The 20,251-nt window shown below is 36.1% G+C and overlaps 1 protein-coding gene across 1 annotated transcript in view; it reads right to left on the reverse strand.

The window, feature by feature from the left end:
- Positions 1-1,068: 1,068 nt before the first annotated feature.
- Slc25a24 (solute carrier family 25 member 24) overlaps positions 1,069-20,251 on the reverse strand; it is a 48,311-nt gene continuing 29,128 nt past the window's right edge. Inside the window, exons 6-10 of the mRNA XM_027943158.2 lie at positions 15,331-15,477; positions 12,760-12,867; positions 10,938-11,105; positions 6,558-6,708; positions 1,069-3,168 (exon numbers count right to left, since the gene is read on the reverse strand). Coding sequence (XP_027798959.1) covers positions 2,984-3,168; positions 6,558-6,708; positions 10,938-11,105; positions 12,760-12,867; positions 15,331-15,477 — 759 coding nt within the window. The 3' untranslated portion in view covers positions 1,069-2,983. The remainder of the gene's footprint in view (positions 3,169-6,557; positions 6,709-10,937; positions 11,106-12,759; positions 12,868-15,330; positions 15,478-20,251) is intronic.

Here is a 20,251-nt window from a genome sequence, read left to right on the forward strand (position 1 = left end):
GAACACGACCTATTCCCTTTGTTTACTGTCTGTCTCTCCCCACTAAATAACCTCCAGGACAGAGGTGCTCAGTGCTGGTTCTCAATCCCTAAGAGTGGCTGGCACACAGTAGGTGATGAATATTCACCGAAAAAAACAATAAGTAAGTATGAAGGAGCAAATGGCGTAAATTGCCCCAGCTCAGAGCTCAGAAGCACTCCAGCATTCAACGCCCACCTGCCTCCCCCCTGAATTCCCAGCGGGCTGTGAACCTGCTTTCATTCACACTGTGTGTGGTTGGAGAGTAGCAGCTCAGCCCCCTCCTGAGGGGACCAGGGGACAGGAATGAGCCAAGGGGCTGGGGTTGCACCCCAGAGCTTTGGCCCTCCCTCCAGTCGCCCGCGCTTTTCCCAGGGGAATGAGGCAAAGGAGCCAGAGGAAGGATGCTGGTACCCGCTAACAATGCTCTTTGGGTGCTCTTCTCCAATAAAGAATTCCCTGAGGACAAAGAGGCTGGCAAAATTTCTGTTCAGGGATGAGGAAACCATGCCACACTATGAACGAATTACTGTAAAACACAATCCCTGATCATGTGCTTCTGTCTTGATGGGAAGAGAAGAGGAACAGGCTACAAACAAATTTGGCAGCATGTTCAATAGAGCAGAGGAAGACATGATTTCTGGAGTCTGAATAGCACTGGGGTTGGAATGCAGACTTTCTCTAGTCTTATTCTAAATACAATTTTTTACTTCCTTGTTAATTTGCATTTTAAAATGACTTACCAGTAAACTTAGATTTATTTATTTATTTATTTATTTTTTGGTCACGATTTCAACACACACTCCACATCTAGCTGGGCCAAGCTTAACCTCTGACCTTGATTCCTCTTGGCACAGTGAACAGTCTCATCCCTCCTATAACTCTAACTGATGAATGAGAGGTTTGGATGTTAAAAAAAAAAAATCATGTTATGGCAAAATGCATGATACAGACAATAACTACTATGCTTGCTCAGGAAAGGTCAAAATATTTAGAATGACAATGTAGTGCCCCATGTGAAAATCATTATTCAAACCACAGCCATGGATATAAACTCTTCGACACAGATAATTTTTGCTTTATTTATAAATTATTTTAAAAATTAGGAAACAAGTCATGTTAAAAATAAACATTTTTTTTTTTTTTTAATATAAATGGAAAGTAAAATGCAGTACTGCCAGAAATAAGCTATCTTTAACTGGGGGCTTTTTCCAAAAGATACAAAATCATTTTTTCAAAAGATACAAGATGTGCAGATATCTTACCATTCATACCTTACAAATGTTTAACATGGAACAATTCAAATTCACAATGAAGTTATATTTTCATATTTTTCACCAACTAGAAATATCAAAAAGGATAATGAAACCATTCATTTCCACAGTTTTATGAGTAAAAAAGAACTAATCATGTACCTTAATATTATCATTTTATGTATCACTCAAAAGTACAAATAAACCTGAAGACAGAGTGCCATACTTATAGTACAGTATGAAAATATTGAGACATTTATCAGGCATATGTAAATAAACTGTATTTTAGAGTTTGTCACACAAACACAAGTCAATGTTTCTCTTTGGTTCAAATAATAAAAGAGGTAGATTCAAATAACATAAATACCTATTATTTCACTAGATTTTCATGAAAGTGTTGTCAATTTATAACAGAAATTACTAGAAATCAAGTGGGTCTAGGAACTCAATGAAAAAATATTAAAAATAACTTCAACTTCTAATCACACAAATCATAAAAGTTGACTACAAAAAATGGCTTTAGTAAGATTTTAGAATGTTACCAATATTATAAAGTAAGTTTTCCATAATGTTCCTAAAACTTTCTACCATGTTCCAAATGAAAATATGGATGTAAATGCTTACAAATTGTCTTTTACTTAAATATAAGTATCTCATATGTAAGATTAATATATACTAATATGAATATGTACTGTTCTTTTAGCTTTGTGCTACCCAAACTGAGAATGGCTGGTTCAAATATATTCATCAGTAAAGAGGAAATGAGCATGTCATTGACCCTTGATCACCTCACTTCATGTCATTAAGAAATTCCAGATTACTAAGAATGGTCCTGAGAAGCCTTCCTGATAAACAGAATCTGATTGAAAAAGTAGAAAACAAAGGAGACACAAATAGAGATGCTCTTCAGAAACTGGTATAAGAAAAATGCATTTGTCTCCTTGATGTTTTTCAACGCTAAGACAGAATAAATAGAATCTTTCAAATAAATTGTTTCCTGTTGATAATTTAACAGTTTTATATGACAATCAGAGTATGATCCCAGGAACCAAATAACAGTGTAAGTAAAATGGAAATGTGCCTACTGAAATAAATATTATTTCATTGCTTCTCCTTACACATTCTGCCACTTATGTCCATTTCTACTCTGATTTAATTCTGAAAGAAAGATTGGCAAACAAACCCTATATTTATTTAAATGCTATAAAATACACTGCAAATACAATGATTTTCTATTAATGGTTCTATGAGAAAAGTTTAAGTCTATAAAGACATCTAAAATGTAAAAAAAAAAATTAAGTCATAATGTTTTCTGATCATTTCTAAAAGACATTTAGGAATAAAGGAATTAGCATAAATTTGAATCAACCAGAATGAAGATTAGTGATTTATAATTCTACCATGCAAAATAAATTTAGCTCAAGTGAGTACATATTCAGATTTAGGATTCAGGGCACAGATCTGCAGAAGGACTAATCAGAAAACACAAAGTTCAATTTTGTGGCTTTCTTAAAACTTATAAAACTATGATTTTTAATATTTTGTATACATAAAATTGAGTCCAAACAATTTAGCGATCACTGATATACTTCTGTTAAAAAAAAATATATATATATACTGCTTCTTTTGCCAGAGATTCATCACAATTGTAGAAGTCACTTAGAGATAGTTGAGAATTTCCATAAACATGCTAAAGCAAAAACTTCAACTTGTCATTTCTGAGTTACTCCTAAAGTTTGCTTCATATTTTCATACACCACATAACTGATGCCTACAGCAGGGAGCACCTTCATGAAGTTTGGGGTGATGCCTCTGTAAAGTCCTGGTACTCCTTCTTTAGAAATTATTCTTCGAAAGAGGCCAACCATGTTCAGTTGTGAGGCTCCTTCTACCATGGCTAGAAAATTATAAAAACAAACAAACAAACAAGGGTAATTTAGTATTTAAGCATGTTTACATTACAATAAACAACTAGGATTCAGGACCATATTTAGAATATGATGAAAGAAAAAGATAAAAATAAAACACCTTTTAAAATTATCCTTTCTATGGCACCTGTCAGTGAGTGTCCTATCATAATGATGGCAAAAACAGTTGTTTATTGAATAATTACTATGCTCTAGGCATTGGGTTAATTACTTTCCTTGCTAACTCTACAAGGTAAACACATCCATTTTATAAATGGGCTTGGAACATTAAAAAAAATTGAACCCTTAGCTAGCAAGTGGTAGATCCGTGGGTTGGTTGACTCTAAAGCCATATGCTTTCCACCTCAATACTCTACCACCTCCTACTCCCTCATTAGCCAAGCACTGCACAGCAAACAGTTACATTTTGTCCAGTGGGGGAAGTACAGAGAAACTCTGAGAAGCTTAAGAAAACATAAGGGACTTGATCCTTGAAAATTATCTCAGTAGGATAGCAAAGGATGGAAGGAAACCTGTTTTGCTGCACAACAAAGACAAAGGTAGGAACCAACATATGTTAGGGGACACAGACAATTGTAGGATGTGGTCATTATATAGGTGGTACCAAGAGGCTGAAGTGGTCAAGGTAGGGGTAGGAAAATGAAGATGAAGCTAAAAGTATAGTGGGACAAATGACTAAAGGCTTTGGGGTTCCCACTAAGAACTTTGGAATTTACTCTGAAGACACTGAAGAGTTACAAAGATGTCTGAGCAGATGTAAAATGGTCAGACCTGACTTTGGAAACCACAAACATGGCAGCCACGCGAAGGTCTGTGCTGGAACTAGCAGATGGGAGGGGTAAGCTCATTAGGCAATGGTTTGATGCCTGGGTTTAAATTCTAGTGCCACTATTTACCAAATGTATAACTTTCTAGAAGTTCCTATCTTTGCCCCAGTTACTCATCTGCAAAATGTGGGTAATGTCAGTGTCAAGGTCCCCCAAATGATTACAATGGTTAAATGAGAGAATACTCAAAACATTTAGTTTACTACTTTGCATTCTTCTCTGCAATCACATGATTGGTTCTCAACTACTCCAAGGTGCTGCCTTTGCTCCTGCCCCATTAACTTCACAATGCTTTTCCTCAGGCTGAGATGCTCTTTCCTAATCCATTTCATCTGCCTCTGCCTAGCCAACTCCCACATGTCTTTCCAGTCACCAGCTGGAGTTAAGTTACAGCCTTTTCTCTGTGCTCCCCTAACAAAGGGGAGGTAATTTATTAAGGTTGTTCACTTTCTGGATGTGTGTCTGCTCCACTCTACAATGGCAGGAACCACATTTTACCTGTTGAGTGCTCTAATCTAGCATCCAGCAGTGTTTAGCACCCTGCAATGGCTCAAGAAGTATTTTTCAATTAATGACCCACTGCTTGTGAATGAGAGATGGATGCACTTGGAAAAGAGGTTGGGGATGGAGTTGTAGATGCCCAGGGTGCACTATTCAAAGAAATTAACAGTGGATGAGATTGAACAGGTGAAAAAAGTAAAAGAAAGGTACCCAATGCATACTTTGATAGAGTGAGTATAGTTATAAAAGCCAGAAAATAGTAAGGAGAGAATAATCAGTGAGTGGGCAGAAGAACTAGGACAGAATAGTATAATCAAAGTGAAGAAAGGCGCTAGTGACACAGTGAGGAAGAATCCCAGTCCAAAGTTTGTGAGGTCCAAGCAGCACTAACAACAAACAATTGTAGTCACTATTTACTAAAAAAATAACAAGTGCCATGTGCTTTACATATATTGCTACTAATTCTTTTCATGTCCATTCACAGAATAGAAAATGGAAACTCAGGGGCTGGAGTTGTAGGCTCAGCAGTAGAGTGCTTGCCTTGCACGTGTGAGGCACTGGGTTTGATTCTCATCACCACATATAAATAAATAGATAGATAGATAAATAGATAGATAGATACATAAAATAAAGATTCATTAACAACTGGAAAAAAACATGATTCTCTTAAAAAAAAAAAGAAAATGGAAACCCAAAGAAATTTAGGGCAAGGATATAAACCGAAACTCTATAGATACCAAAACTTATACTCTTATAACATACATTCAACAGAGTAAAAAGAAAATAAATCTTATTCTGTTTAAATATAAATCATGCATAAACATGTACTTTATATATGACATTAAAACAGTCCAAAGAAAATAATCTTATTCTGTTTATATAAAAATCATACATGTAAATGTGGTGTATCTATGGCATTAAAATTTTATGAAGTGGGAGATACTAAAGAACTTCCAAAGAGGAAACTTAAGGAGACAATAATGGGGGAAAAGTTTGAGAAATTCTCTTAAAACTACACTCAGCTGTTTCAATTAAATTGAAGTTCCAAAAGCATGTGACTGATGCAGCACTTTTTATTGGTGTTAATCAAAAACTCACCTTCAGAGGTGAAAAACCTCTATAATAAAAATTATAGAACACTAAACAAAAAAATTGAAGGAAACACTAAAAGATATAAGGACATCTCATGTTCACGGATAGGCAGAATTAATATTGTTAAAATGGTCAGAGTATCTAAATATACAGATTCAATGCAATTCCCATCAAAATACCCATTATGTTCTTAATAGAAGATACAGAGACAAGCCCACACAGCTACAATTATCTGATTCTTGACAAAGGAGCCCCAAACATACATTAGAAAGAAAAAAGACAGCCTCTTTAGTAATCAATGCTTAGAAAACTGGATATCCATATGTAGAAGAATGAAATTAAATTCTCATCTCTTGCCCTGGACAAAAGTAAACTCAAAATGAATCAAAGCCCTAAGAGCAGAAACTTTGCAACTATTAGAATAATAGGTGAAAAACTACAAATAGAACTACCATATGATCCAGCTATATGACTTGTTGGTATTTATCCAAAAGAATTAAAGTCAGCATACTTTAAAGATACATGAATGTTTACTTCAGCACACTCAAGTTATGGAATCAGCCTAGATCTATCAAGAGATGAAAAAATAAAGAAAATGTGGTATGTAAACACAATGTAGTTTTATTCAGCCATAAAGAAGAATAAAATTATGTCATTTTGTAGAAAATTAGTGATACTAGAGAGCAATGTTGAGCAAAATAAGTCAGATTCAAAGATTCCCTCATATGCAGGAAGCTAGAGGGAAAAGACTGAGAAAAAGAGGATACCATGGAATCAGAAAAGTGACTATTAGGGAGGGAAGAGAAAAAGGGTGATGAGATATTGGATAGTGAAACTGATCATATTGTGTTTTTATGTTTGTGCAAATATGCCACATTAAAACACATCAATCTATATAACTGAGATGCACCAATTTAAAAATAAATAAATAAACTTACCTTGGGCTTGCATGCGAGTCCTCACCAAAGCCAAGGGGTAGCTGGCCAGCTGGCCACAGGTGCTGGATAAGGCACCACATCCCAGCAACACCATGACACCAGGGTTTACAGAGTCCTTTGCAAAATTATCCAGCCAATGGGACTTTAAGAGCTGTCCCAGAAATAGAGAAAAGAATAAAAATAATGAACAACAAGCTTGACAATCACTCTCACTCTAGGCAAGCATTTCCACAACTATTCTCATCTTCATAAGAGACTGCCATTGTCTGTGAGAGGAGGTACACATTCCTGGGAGCAACAGTCATGGCAGGAGGCAGCAGCTCTACAGGGAGGTAGGGAAGCAACTGGAGATTCAGTACATGAGAGGTATGCCCTGGTTGTTCATCTTCTTTTAAAACAAACCTGAAGATCAATAACACACCAAATGTTGTAGGATCCAAAGAATATTTTTTATGGTAAATACTAATAAAAACATTATAACACTACTTATATCTAAGTTTACACTCTTGACACTTTCATTATTTCATTTGGTCCTTATAGAAACTCTGACATGGATCTATTATTCTGATCTTAGTAATAATGTATTCCAATGGAGATTTTTTTTAAAAGGGCTCAGAATCAGTGTGCTGATCTAGAGCCATCTTCTCTCCCCTGTTATTCGAGGCCCCTGTATTTCATTAGAAGGCAACACCCAGGATAAGTTGTATTAAATATATGAGTTAATTAGCTCTTTCAACATAAAATATTTTAGGCATAAAATTTATGCTAATATGGTATGTAACTAGTACAAATCATTTGGTTTTTAATCCTGTAAGATTATCATCAGATTTCTTAATGGAAACCTTGCAGGCTAAAAGGAAGTGATATGTTATATTCGAAGTGCTAAAAATAAAAATGTGTCAACCAAGAATACTGTATTGGCAAACGTGTTCTATAAATATGAAGGAGAAGTTAAGAGCTTCCTAGATATATGAAAGCTGAGACAGTTTATCACCACTAGACCTGCCCTACAAGAAATGCTAAAGGGAATCCTTCAAGTGGAAAGAAAAGGTCAATAAACAGCGACACAAAACCATAGGAAAATATCAACCCTTGGTAAAGGTAAATATAAATTATAAAATATTGTAGAATTGTACTGAAGGATGTAAATAGCTTCAAGCTCTGGTACAGAAGTTTAAAAAACAAAAGCATAAAAAGTAATTATAAATCTGTTCATGGACATACAATATAAAGAGAAGTCATTTGTGTCATTAATAATAACAAAGTGGAAGGAGGAGGTCAGAGACATAGAGGACTAGAGCTTTCATATAAGATTGGAGTTAAGTTGCAATTAGTTTAAAAGAGATTATTATAGCCTTAATATGTTTTATTTAATTGCAATAGTAACCACAAAACTAATATTTATAGTTCAGACACAGAAGGAAATGAGAATTAAAACATGTCACTACAAAAAAAATTAACACCAAAGAAGGTAATAAGAAAGGAAAGGAGGAACAAAAAAATCTATAAGACAAACAGAAAACAGTAAACAAAATGGCAATAGCAAGTTCTATCAGTAACTGCTTTCAATGTAATAGATTAAAGGTCTTTATTAAAAAATATAAATCACTGAATGATACAACACATAGGATCAACCATATTCTATCGACAAGAGGCTCATGTTAGATATAAGAACACATAAGCTAGAAGCAAAAGAATGGAAAAAGATGAAGTCGTGTGCTGCTGAATGAGGAGGACACCTGAGAAATGCGTTCCCCCAGGTGTTTCACTGTCATGTGAGCACTGTGGAATGTACTTACACAAACCTAGATAGTGTGGCCTACTTCACACCCAGGCCATATGGTGCATACATATGGTGCAGGTATTTCTCTCAGGGCCAAGATGAACTAAACAACGTGAGATTAAACCAAACACAAGAGGAAATGAGGTAATCAAGAGATTCACAAAGATGAGATGTTGAGCTGGGGCTGGGACTCAGTGGTGGAGCACTTGCATAGCATGTGTGAGGCACTGGGTTCAATTCTCAGTACCATATAAAAATAAATAAAGGGGCTGGGCGCCGTGGCCACACCTGTAATCCCAGCAGCTCGGGGAGGCAGGAGGATGGTGAGTTTAAAGCCAGCCTCAGCAGTTTAGCCAGGTGCTAAGCAACTCAGTAAGGCTGGGGATATGGCTCAGTGGTCAAGTTCCCCCGAGTTCAATCCCTGGCACCCAAATATAAATAAATAAATAAATAAAGGTCCACCAACAATTAATACAATATTTTTAAAAAATTATGAGATGTATAAGGCTACTGCTGATACAACATAATATACTATATTACAGTAGACAATTTTTTGGGGGGACTACTAGGGATTGAACCCAAGGGAGGCTTAACCAGTGAGCCATATTTCAGCCCTTTTTAATATTTTACTTAAAGACAGGATTTCACTGAGTTGCTTAGAGCCTCACTAAGTTGCTGAGGCTGGCTTTGAGCTTGTAGTCCTCCTGTCTCAGCTTCCAGAACTGCTGCCCAGATCATTAGACATTTTTTTAAAATAGGAATATACCATATATGTATAATATGTCAAAACACACTCTACTGTTACATATATCTAAAAAGAACAAACTAAAAAAAATTCTAAAAAGTAGGAGTACACTTTAAAGTAACAATAAATAGTAGAATACAATAAGTACATAAACCCGTGACATAGTCATTTATCACCATTACTGAGTATTACATGTTGTACATAATTGTATGTGCTATACTTTCATACAACTAGCAGCAGGATAGGTTTGTTTGCACCAGCATCACTGCAACACGTGAGTAGTTCCTCACACTAATGCTGTTAAGATGCCTGTGACATCACTGGGCAACAGGAATTTTTCAGCTCCATTATAATCTTGTGGGACCACCATCACATGTGTCCTTCATTGTCCCAAACATTGCTATATGGTGGATAATTGTATGTATATACAATGGAATATTATTTATCCAGTAAAAATAATGAAGTTCTGACACATGCTGCAGCATGAAGGAATCTTGAAGACATATGCCAAGTGAAATAAGCCAGATGTAAAAAGACAAGATTGTATGATTTCACTTACAGAACCTCTGGAGTATACAAATTCATAAGACAGAAAGTGGAGTAGAGGTTACAAGAGAGTGAAGGGAAGGTGGGGCAGGGAGTTTACTGCTTAATAATTAAAACTCTCTATTTAGCCTGATAAAAAATGTTTTAGAAATACGCAGTGATGAAGGCTCCACAAATACTGTGAATATGACTAATGTCACTGAATTGAACATTTAAAACTGTTGAAATGGTAAATTTGATGTCACGTTATCATAATTTTAAAAAGTTAATAATGATGTAACATACCCAAAGTTTTTGAATTATAATGCTTTAAGTGGGTGCAATATATGGTATCGCAATAAAGTTGTTAAAATTAAGAAGTGGCAAAGTCCTCTAAAAAAGCTTTCTTTACACATCCCCACCTCTCCCCCTCAGCTATAGATTGGGTCTCCTCCTAATATGTGCCCCGGCTTATGTCTGTCATAACACAACTAACCAACCACTGTGCTTTAGCTGTAAGCTTATCTGTGTTCCCCCATCAGACCTTCAGTTTGTGTGTTCGTTTGTTTGTTGTTGTGGTGGTGGTGGTGGTACTAGAGATTGAATCTACCAAGTTTCGTACCAGCACTTTCTATTTTTACTTTGAGACAGGATCTCACTAAGCTGCCAAGACTGGTCTTGAACTTGTGATCCTATTAACTGAGCCTCCCAAGTCACTGGGATTACAGGCATGCATCACCACACCTAGCCAGACTTTCAATTTCTTAACAGCAGACACTGAGTCCTTTAAATCACCAGGATCCATGTTCTAACCCAGTGTCTTGCACATAGTATGTACTCAATAAATAAATGTTTCTTAAATTTATAAATAATCAAGTGATTTAGGTAGCAGGGCTGATCCAAGGTTTGTATTCTGAATTGTCTAGTACAACAAATGCATCTGTATTATATTACCCACATTGGTCACTTGGCTTCATCAATGTCCCATCTTAACAAATCAAAGCAAATGTGACATTTTTGCTTATTTTTCTCTCCTCTGTCCCAAGAAAACCCCTTATACCACCTTCTAAGCTGAACAACCATATCTGAATTTGAGTTCACTCTCTTTGTTAACAAAAATAATTCACAAGGAAATCTAATATGAAAGTGACCAATACTCGTGAGTTTCATATTCAAGGTACTTGAAAAAAAGATCAAAGGACACACTCTAGAATAGTGAAGTCAGAAGCTGCTGTCTGATATATACCTACTTTATATAAAGTGAAACTCTAGCATTAAGAGCAATAATGATTACATTTGCAGATTCAAAACACTGTTGTAAACGTACCTCATACACAGCAAGATCAATGCCTGCATAAGGTATGATGCCTAATAAATTGGGAACATAGCCTTTGTAAAAAGCTCCAAAGCCTTCATGTTTCAAAATCTTCTTTGCACAGTCATATATTCCAGAGTATTGTCCAGTTTTGCCCACAGCTAGCCTGGTTTTCATAACCTGGATATGAAAGAATATAACCAAACATCATCCACAGTAACTCTAACTTCATGGAATTCAAAAGAAGCAACTTTATGGAGAACAAATAACTAGCACACGTTGTCACTCACATGGCTGTTCAATTTGCCAGTCTGTCCTCCCTCATGTATTATTGCCCCTGAAGGGCTAAGACCAGAGCCAGAAAGACCCATTTACTGCAAAGAGGATATGAATGAGGACAGGGACAGAGGAAATGGAGACAAGATCATCTATTGATGTCATAATATGACTGGTGTGGAGGATGAAGGAAAGGATGTCTTGAAGGCTACCAGCATTTCGAGGATAGGAGGGGTGGAAAGGAGGGAGGAGGAAGGTGATCATTGAGATGGAGGATATAAGGATGGGTACTAAATTAGGATACCTTTTCTAAGAGGAGTAATATGAACAATATATATTGACATACATATGACAAGGCAGTGGAAGTTAAGGGTCTTATCGATTACTACAAACCCATTGTTATGTCAATAGAGATAAACACATCTACAATATTGTTTTTATCCTAAAGCAGGAGTTGGAAAATGTTTTCTGTAAAAGCCAGATAATAAATATTTCAGTCTTTGCAGGCCTGAAATGTCAGGTCTCTGTTGCATATTCTTTGTTTTTCTTTTGTTTTGTCTCTACTTGCCTTTGAAAATTGTAAAAAACAAAGAAACAAAGAAACAAAAAAAGTTCTTAGCTCAAAGGCTATGTAAAACAGTCCACAAGTCCATGGTCTTATGGAAGGAGGTCTGGTTAGGATCACCACCATATAATCAAATCCTGAGGTTCTGTTATTAAGTTTATGGTACTCTTTGGAAAGAAATGGGAATTCTTGTCACCAACACAGGGGTAGCTAACCTCTAAGACTGATCCTTGACTCTTGGCAGGCACAGATTTGTGTGATCTCTACAACACTCTACCAGGATTGGTCTGTGTGACCAACAGGATATGGCAGAAGTGACGAAAAAGAGCAATTTTCATCTTAAATGCACATGCTTGCTCATTCTCTCTCTCTCTCTCTCTCTCTCTCTCTCTCTCTCTCTCTCTCTTTCTCCGCACCCCCCACCCCTCCCACCCCTAACCCCCTCCTTTCTCATCACTGACTATAAGGGAAGCCAGCTACCATGTTGGGAAGATACTCGGGCAGCCAGTAGAAAGGCCAACATGATAAGGAACTGAGGCTTCCAGCCACTGAGGCCTGACAATGGCAACATGGAGAGCTTGGAAGTACCTCCACCCCCAGCAGAGCCTTAAGGTGACTGCAGCCCTGGCTGACACCTTGAAGATAGGCACTGAAAAACCTCGAGCCAGAGAAACCCAGCCAAGCTGCTCCCTGATTCTTGATCCATAGAAACTATGAGATAAGCTTGTTATTTAAAACTGTTAGGGCTGGGGATGTGACTCAAGCGGTAGTGCACTCACCTGGCACGCACAGGGCGCTGGGTGTGATCCTCAGCACCACATTAAAAAAATAAATATAAAGATGTTGTGTCCACCGAGAACTAAAAATAAATATTAAAAAATTCTTTCTCTCTCTCTCTCTCTTAAAAACAAACAAACAAACAAAAAAAAACCAAAAAACTAGATGCCAATGCAAACTCCATCAAGGAGTCGGACTTCACAATGGGGTACTTACCTCCATGGGGTAAATGAAAGTCTGTGCAGTTGCTCCAGCCATGGAACCAGAAATAAATCTCTCAAGGGTTCCTATTTTTTGTCCTTCCTCAGTAAGCAACTTCTTATACTGTATGAAAAAGTTTTAAAATGAACATTAGTACATGCTATCGACAGAACTGTGCCCCCTAAAATTCACATGTTGAACCCTAAACCTCAACATGGTGGCAGTAGAAGATGGGGCCTTTGGAAGCAATTAGGTTAGATGAGGTTAAACCTTAATGATAGGAATGGCACTCGTAAGAAGGGACACCAGAAAGCTTATTCTCCACTCATGCATGCACCAAGGAAAGGCAATCTGAAAATGTGACAAGAAGCAACCATCTGCAAGGCAGGAAACCAAATTGGCTGGTCCTTTGATCTTGTACTTCCCGAGCTCCAGACTGTGAAAAGTAAATTTCTAATGTTTAAGCCATGCAGTTGGTGGCATTTTGTTCTAGCAGCTCAAGCTAATTAAAACAATACCAAAATACAAATCAGCTCCTAGAAATGAATTCATTGACAATGTGATGATGTGTCTCAAAATGCATATGTTACATTAATGATACCTAGCAGAAAGATAAGGCTGAAATGCTAATACATTCAGTGTACTGGACAGCGGTTCTCAGGTTAGATTTCCACAGAATACGGATATTCCACAGGCTGGAACAAATTGCTCCTTTGCTAAAACAGAGTAACAGCATTCTTTTCCAGACACACAAAAAACATGGGTTAATAAAGTTTTCATAATTTTTAGGCATTTTCCCTCATAGTTTCCTTTTAAAGATGAGTTTATTTCACCAGTACAAATAAAAACAGTAACTGACAACCAAATATTAACAAAACAATGTAGAAAACAGTTTTTGTCAATGATACATTTAAGTACACTAACATGCCAACCCTAGCACCTCCCTGAACCACCAGTATCAATTCAAAATAGCTGATTGGACTAAAGATGGAAATATGACCCAAAAGAAGCCAAAATATTAATTAGTCAGGATGTTAACATCATGGGTTCCAGAGTCAGGCAGACCTGGGATGAAACCCAAGTCTTCTGGGTATTCTGTAGTTTTGCATCCTAAAGAGGCTGTGCAAGGGATGCACTGGTTTTGTTTGGAATGATTAGGAACTGCTTCTCACAGCAAGATGGTCTTAAGAGAGCACTAAGGGATGAACAGAACTTCTGTAAGAGGGAAGAAAATGGAATGGCATCAACCGCCCCAGAGATCATGAGAACACTGCCTAGAGAGCTTTCTCTTAATGTCTAACAAAAGTTAGCATGCAGAAATCAGAATAATGGAACAAGTGCTCAGGAAGGAGCCTTGGTGGATAGAAGCCTGTTGGTAATATCCAAGGTAAGAACTTGATAAATGGTATAAAGTATAATGCACCCACTTGCTTGCAATAACTATGGACTTTCCAATATACAAAACTTCCTGCATATTAATATAATGGGATTATTTTTGAATACTTATTTATTTTAGGCTTTGGCTTTTCTATTATAAAAGCAAATATGTGGTCAAATAAACCTAACGGTATCTAAAACACCAGCCCTTACTAGTCATTTAAATGGTCAAATATTCACATAAGGAAAATACCTGTTCCAATAAGTTCTAATTAAAGTCCTGGAAGCTAGCTGTTCTTCAACATTTTTTTCTTTGCTTATCTTTTTCCTAATCCTACAGGAACATCACTGGATTTGGTAATCTCCTCGAATCTGCTGTTGGAAAAAAATCACTCTCCCGAATAATCTAAAATCCATTTAAAATAAATAAAACAAAATATGTGGAATGAAGTTTAATTTCAAAGCCCTTTATAGTCCATGATAAACAATGATGTAAAAAATGATGGAAAAAAATAACTTCGTAGACAGTACTAATAATGATCATAAAGAGAAACCAAACTCTAAAACCACTGCCCTGTTTTCTGTTACTGCCATGTGAAGCTGAAGCAATATCCAAAACAATCCAAGTCAACTTCAGTCAACAGAGAAAAGGACTCAGAGAAGGATGTGCTCCATTATCACCTCATTCATTCATTCAACAAACAGTGCTTATCATATGCCTGGCTCTGCCTAGAAGCTGGAGCGCATAGGGAAGCCAAGCCCCTGCCTTGACAGAACCTTCTCTCTCAATTCAACTCCATTTCATATCAGTGTTAAATTACACAAAGGACTTCAACTCAAAAGTTTTCTATTCACAGATTATATTGGGATGCTTGCATAAAATTTATGTTAGCATGTTGCCTCTCCTAGGAATTCACAATAAATAAGCTAAAACCCTACCTTTCCTTTAAGAGCTACTTACAAAAGAACACAAAAGTCTTTCTTTAGAAAGAATATTACAAGATTCAGAATCCCAGAATTTAGTCATGAGGAATTGCTGAGTTTATCTAGAATATGATCTAATATCATACATATATACAGTATATGATATACTGAGTATATGTGAACAGTTATTATGCATTAAACAAGAATTCCAAAAGCATCATATGATCATCTTTATTCAATCAGTTCAGTAACTCCTGTTTTTAAAAAATTTCCACAGATGATTACCTGTTCATATGCCCAGAACTTAACAGCTGTCTCAGGAGCAATTTTAATGACATTTGTGCCATTTCCTCTCCAAAGGGAACGGACACCTCCTTCTTTTATCATCTGTCGAAAGCCACCAAATATGTTCATTGATTTTGAACCATGAACCTAAAATTAAAAGTGAAATGATGTAAAATACTGCTGGCATATTATTGATATTATTTCCAAAATAACCACACAATCTCTTTTCAGTACTCTTTATAACTGTCATAAGATGTATTTGGAAAAAAACACATAGGCAGTTGAGAAAATATATAGTGACGAGAAGGATTATCACTACATTTTTTTAAAGACAGAAGTCTATGTCTGGCTCTAAAATTAAGAATAATTGGTATCCTCAGCATGGGAAAACAGGACACGATCAAAATTTAAATTATTGTGAACAACATTCATAAGATAACATGAACCAAATTATGTATTAGGCTATAGCAAACCCCTTGAAACATGAGAAATAACAAAGTATACTGCAGGTAATAGATTACTCACTCCCCCCAAGAAGTAGTACTGGCATATACTATAAATGGGTACAAATGTGATTTGGATAATATGTGTATCAGAGGCTTAGACATTGGAACACACAGCCTGGCATCAGAAAGAAAAATTGTACCTTCTAAGGCCTATCTCAAGGTCTTTCTAGGTAATAAATTCATGACAATATGTACCAACAGCCTAACCCAGAAGGTGTTGGTGAATTACTTGACTTATCCTGTAGAGGTGGTAATCATTTAAATATATTAGAACTTAGGATTGGCTGTACATGGAAATCGATTAATAAACCAAAAAATAATTAAAGAACTCAGCTATTCTTCTGATTGTTCCAGCTTATATAAAATGATTGGAAACCACTAAGGGGTGGGGGAAGGTGAAAGGGGTTGAAGATTAAAGGTCAATCATGTGACCAGAATGTGATCAGGCCCCAATAAAAATGCAAGACACCAAAGGCTCAGGTGAGCTTCCCTGATTGGCCTACAATACTCTGTGCTTACTTTTCACATGGATGACAGGAAAACAACCCTCTGAGACTCTACAAGGAGAGGACAATAGAAGTTCCACATTTGGTACTTTCCAGGACTCAGCCCTTTGTACTTCCTTTTCTTGGCTGATTTTAATCTTTATCTTATTCCTGTAATAAACCATAACCACGAGTATAGTAGCTCTCAGTTCTTTGAGTCCTTCTAGTGAAATATCCAACCTTAAGGTGACTTTGGGAACCCCCTGAATTTATAGAAATGAAAATTCTAAGAAATCCATTTCATTAAAAATAAATCAACTTCACAATAAAAGATGACAAAGGAAAAGATGAATGCTTATTCAACTTTTATCAAAATCCATTTGCTACTGTTCCTAAAGAAAAACACATGCACACCAATTCTCTCACACCCCCTATTTTTTTTTAGAGCACTATGTCTCTAAATATATTTTAAAATTTTGGTATATTCTGAAAGAATGGTAGTTAAAATATTGTTAGAAATCTTATACATAAATCTAAGGACAAATATAAAAACTATTCACCTAGGTATAACAAACATTACTTTTTAAAAAAAATTTTTAGATGTAGATGGAAATGATACCTTTATTTTACATATTTATTATTTTTATGTAGTGCTGAGGATCGAACCCAGGACCTCATGCATGCTGGGCAAGCACTTTGCCACTGAGCCATTTTGAAAATATTTTTAAGCAATTACTATGTTCCAGTAAGTTATTCCAGTATGTCAGGTGGCTTCAAAGCCCTTGTATGGTTTTAATTCTTACAGTCACCCTTGCTAGATATTCTTACTCCCATTCCAGAATGAAGGAAAACAAGACCTCAGAGGTTTCATGCAGTATGAGAACCATAAGTTTTAGTAGTAAAGAGACTCTGTTCCTCGTCTAGTTTGTTATAAAGAAAAAGAATTAATTCTCAGAGCTTTAGGATCCCCATGGGTAAAATAAGGATAAAACACCCACTTTCCTGGGCTACTATGAGTACTCACTGAGTCACCATTATGTGAGACAAATATTTATCCTTTCCTTTCCCTCCTCCTTTCTACTCTGACCACCTGAAGGCTACACTGCTAGGAAGGTAGCAAAGTAGGTCCATAAATCCAGGTCTTTTCTGTTAACCTCAACTTTATAATAATTTTTAAAATTTCATTCTTATCCTAAGATTTTTAGACTTCAGAAATGCCCTATTTTTGTAAAAGTACCAAAAAAAGAGAGGCAAAATTCAAATAATTTAAAGAGAAACCCTACAAAAATGGCTACTGATTTTTTTATTATACATTTGAACAGTCATTGAATGCCATATATTTAAAGTTCATTACACAAATTTACCAAAAATTTAAGGTTTGGTAGAACACTGCCAAATACCTACATAGACTGAATTTAAGGTTAGGAGGAATTAAACAGATGTTTGTGTGGGGTTTTTTTTTGTTGTTGTTTTTACTGATTGTTAAAAGGAAGTTATTTATCAGTAGCTAGATTGCTTTCTTTCTTTTTTTCTTATTTTTAGACAAATAGAGCACAACTTTTGATGTATGGTCACACCATTCGTGTGATCATACCCATGCATAGGGGTAATAATGTCCATCTCATTCCACCATCTCCCCCTGCCACACACCCTTCCTCCCCATGAATCCAAAGTTCCTCCATTCTTCCCTTGCCACCTCCTATATATCAACATCCACTTAACTGAGAAACCATTCGGCCTTTGGTTTTTTGGGGATTGGCTTACTTCACCTAGCATGATATTCTCCAACTCTGATCATTTACACATAAATGCTATGATTTCATTCATTAAGGCTGAGTAATATTCCATTGTGTATATATATCACAGTTTCTTTATCCATTCATCTATTAAAGGACATGTAGGCTGTTCCCACAATTTAGCTATTGTGAATTGAGCCATTGTAAACATTGAGGTGGCTGCATCACTGTAGCATGCTGCTTTTCAGTCCTTTGGGTATAGACCTAGGAGTGGGATAGCTGGGTCAAATAGTGGTTCCAATCCATGTTTTTTTCTAAGGTATCTCCATACTACTTTCCAAAGTGGTTGCACAATTTTGCCATCCCACCAGCAATGAATCAGTGTACCTTTTCCCCCATACCTTCACCAGCACTTATTGCTGCTTGATTTTTTGATAATTGCCATTCTACTGGCGTGACATAAAATCTTACAGTAGTTTTTTGATTTTCATTTCTCTAATTGCTAGCAATGTTGAACATTTTTTCATAAATTTGTTAATCACTTGTTTATCTCTTCTGTGAAGTCTCTGATCATTTCCTTAGCCCATTTATTGATTGGATTATTTTGGGGGGTTTTTTGAGTTCTTTATAAATTTTTTGAGTTCTTTATATATCCTAGAGATTAGTGCTCTGATGTGCATATGGTAAAAATTTGCTCCCATTCCATAGGCTCTCTCTTCTCTTCAATAATTTTTTCTTTTGCTGAGAAGAAGCTTTTTAGTTTAAATCCATCCCATTTATTCATTCTTGATTTTACTTCTTGTGCTTTAAGAGTCTTGTGAAGGAAGTCAGGTCCTAAGTCAATATGAGGAAATTTGGACCTGTTTTTTTTTGTTCCTATTAGGTGCAAAGTCTCTGGCCTAATTCCTAAGTCCTTGATCCACTCTGAGTTAATTTTCTGGTGGAACTTTTTGGATCCTCTAAGTATAGAATCGTGTCATCAGCAAGTAGTGATAGTTTGAGTTCTTCCTTTCCTGTTCATATCCCTTTATGTAGGGTAAGAGAGAGAGGTTTAATTTCATTTTGCTGCATATGGATTTCCAGTTTTCCCAACACCATTTATTGAAAAGGCTATCTTTTCTCCAATGTTTGTTTTGGGCACCTTTGTCTAATATGAGATAACTGTATTTATGTGGGTTTGTCTCCACATCTTCTATTCTGTACCATTGATCTATATGTCTATTTTGGTGCCAACAGTATGCCATTTTTGTTACTATGGCTCTATAGTATAGTTTAAGGTTTGGTATTGTGATATCTCCTGCTTCACTCTTCTTGCTAATAATTGCTTTGCTATTCTGGGCCTCTTATTTTTCCAAATGAATTTCATGACTGCTTTTTCTATTTCAATGATGAATTTCATTGGGATTTTGATTGAAATTGCATTAAATCTGTATAATGTTTTTGTTAGTATGGCCATTTTGACAAATTTTTTAAAAATATTTTTTAGTTGTTGATGGACCTTTATTTTAATTATTTATATGTGGTGCTGAGAATCCCAGTGCCTCACACATGCTAGGCAGGCACTCTACCACTGAGTCACAAGCCCAGCCCCACATTTTGAAAATATTAATTCTGCCTACCCAAAAACAAGGGAGATCTTTCCATATTCTGAGGTCTTCTTCAATTTCTTTCTATAGAGTTTTGTAGTTTAATTGTAGGGCTTTTTTTTTTTTTTTTTTTTTTTTTTTACCTATTTTGTTAGGATGATTCCCAAGTATTTTATTTTATTCTGGCTATTGTAAATGGGGTAGGTTTTCTAATTTCTCTTTCAGAAGATTTGTCACTGATGTACAGAAATACATTTGACCTATGGGTGCCTGCTACTTTGCTGAATTCATTTATTATTTCTAGAAATTTTCTGGTGGAACTTTTTGGATCCTCTAAGTATAGAATCGTGTTGTCAGCAAGTAGTGATGGCTTGAGTTCTTCCTTTCCTGTTCATATCCCTTTAATTTCTTTCGTCTGTCTAATTACTCTGGTTAGAGTTTCCAGGACTATGTTGAATAGAAGTAGCGAAACAGGGCATCCCTGTCTTGTTGCAGTGTTTAGAGGGAATGCTTTCAATTTTTCTCCATTTAGAATGATGTTGGCATTGAGCTTAGCATAGATAGCTTTTAGAACGTTGAGATATGTTCCTGTTATCCCTAGTTTTTCT

This window comes from Marmota flaviventris, chromosome 10 (genome assembly GCF_047511675.1).
Source record: "Marmota flaviventris isolate mMarFla1 chromosome 10, mMarFla1.hap1, whole genome shotgun sequence".
Lineage (NCBI taxonomy): Eukaryota > Metazoa > Chordata > Mammalia > Rodentia > Sciuridae > Marmota > Marmota flaviventris.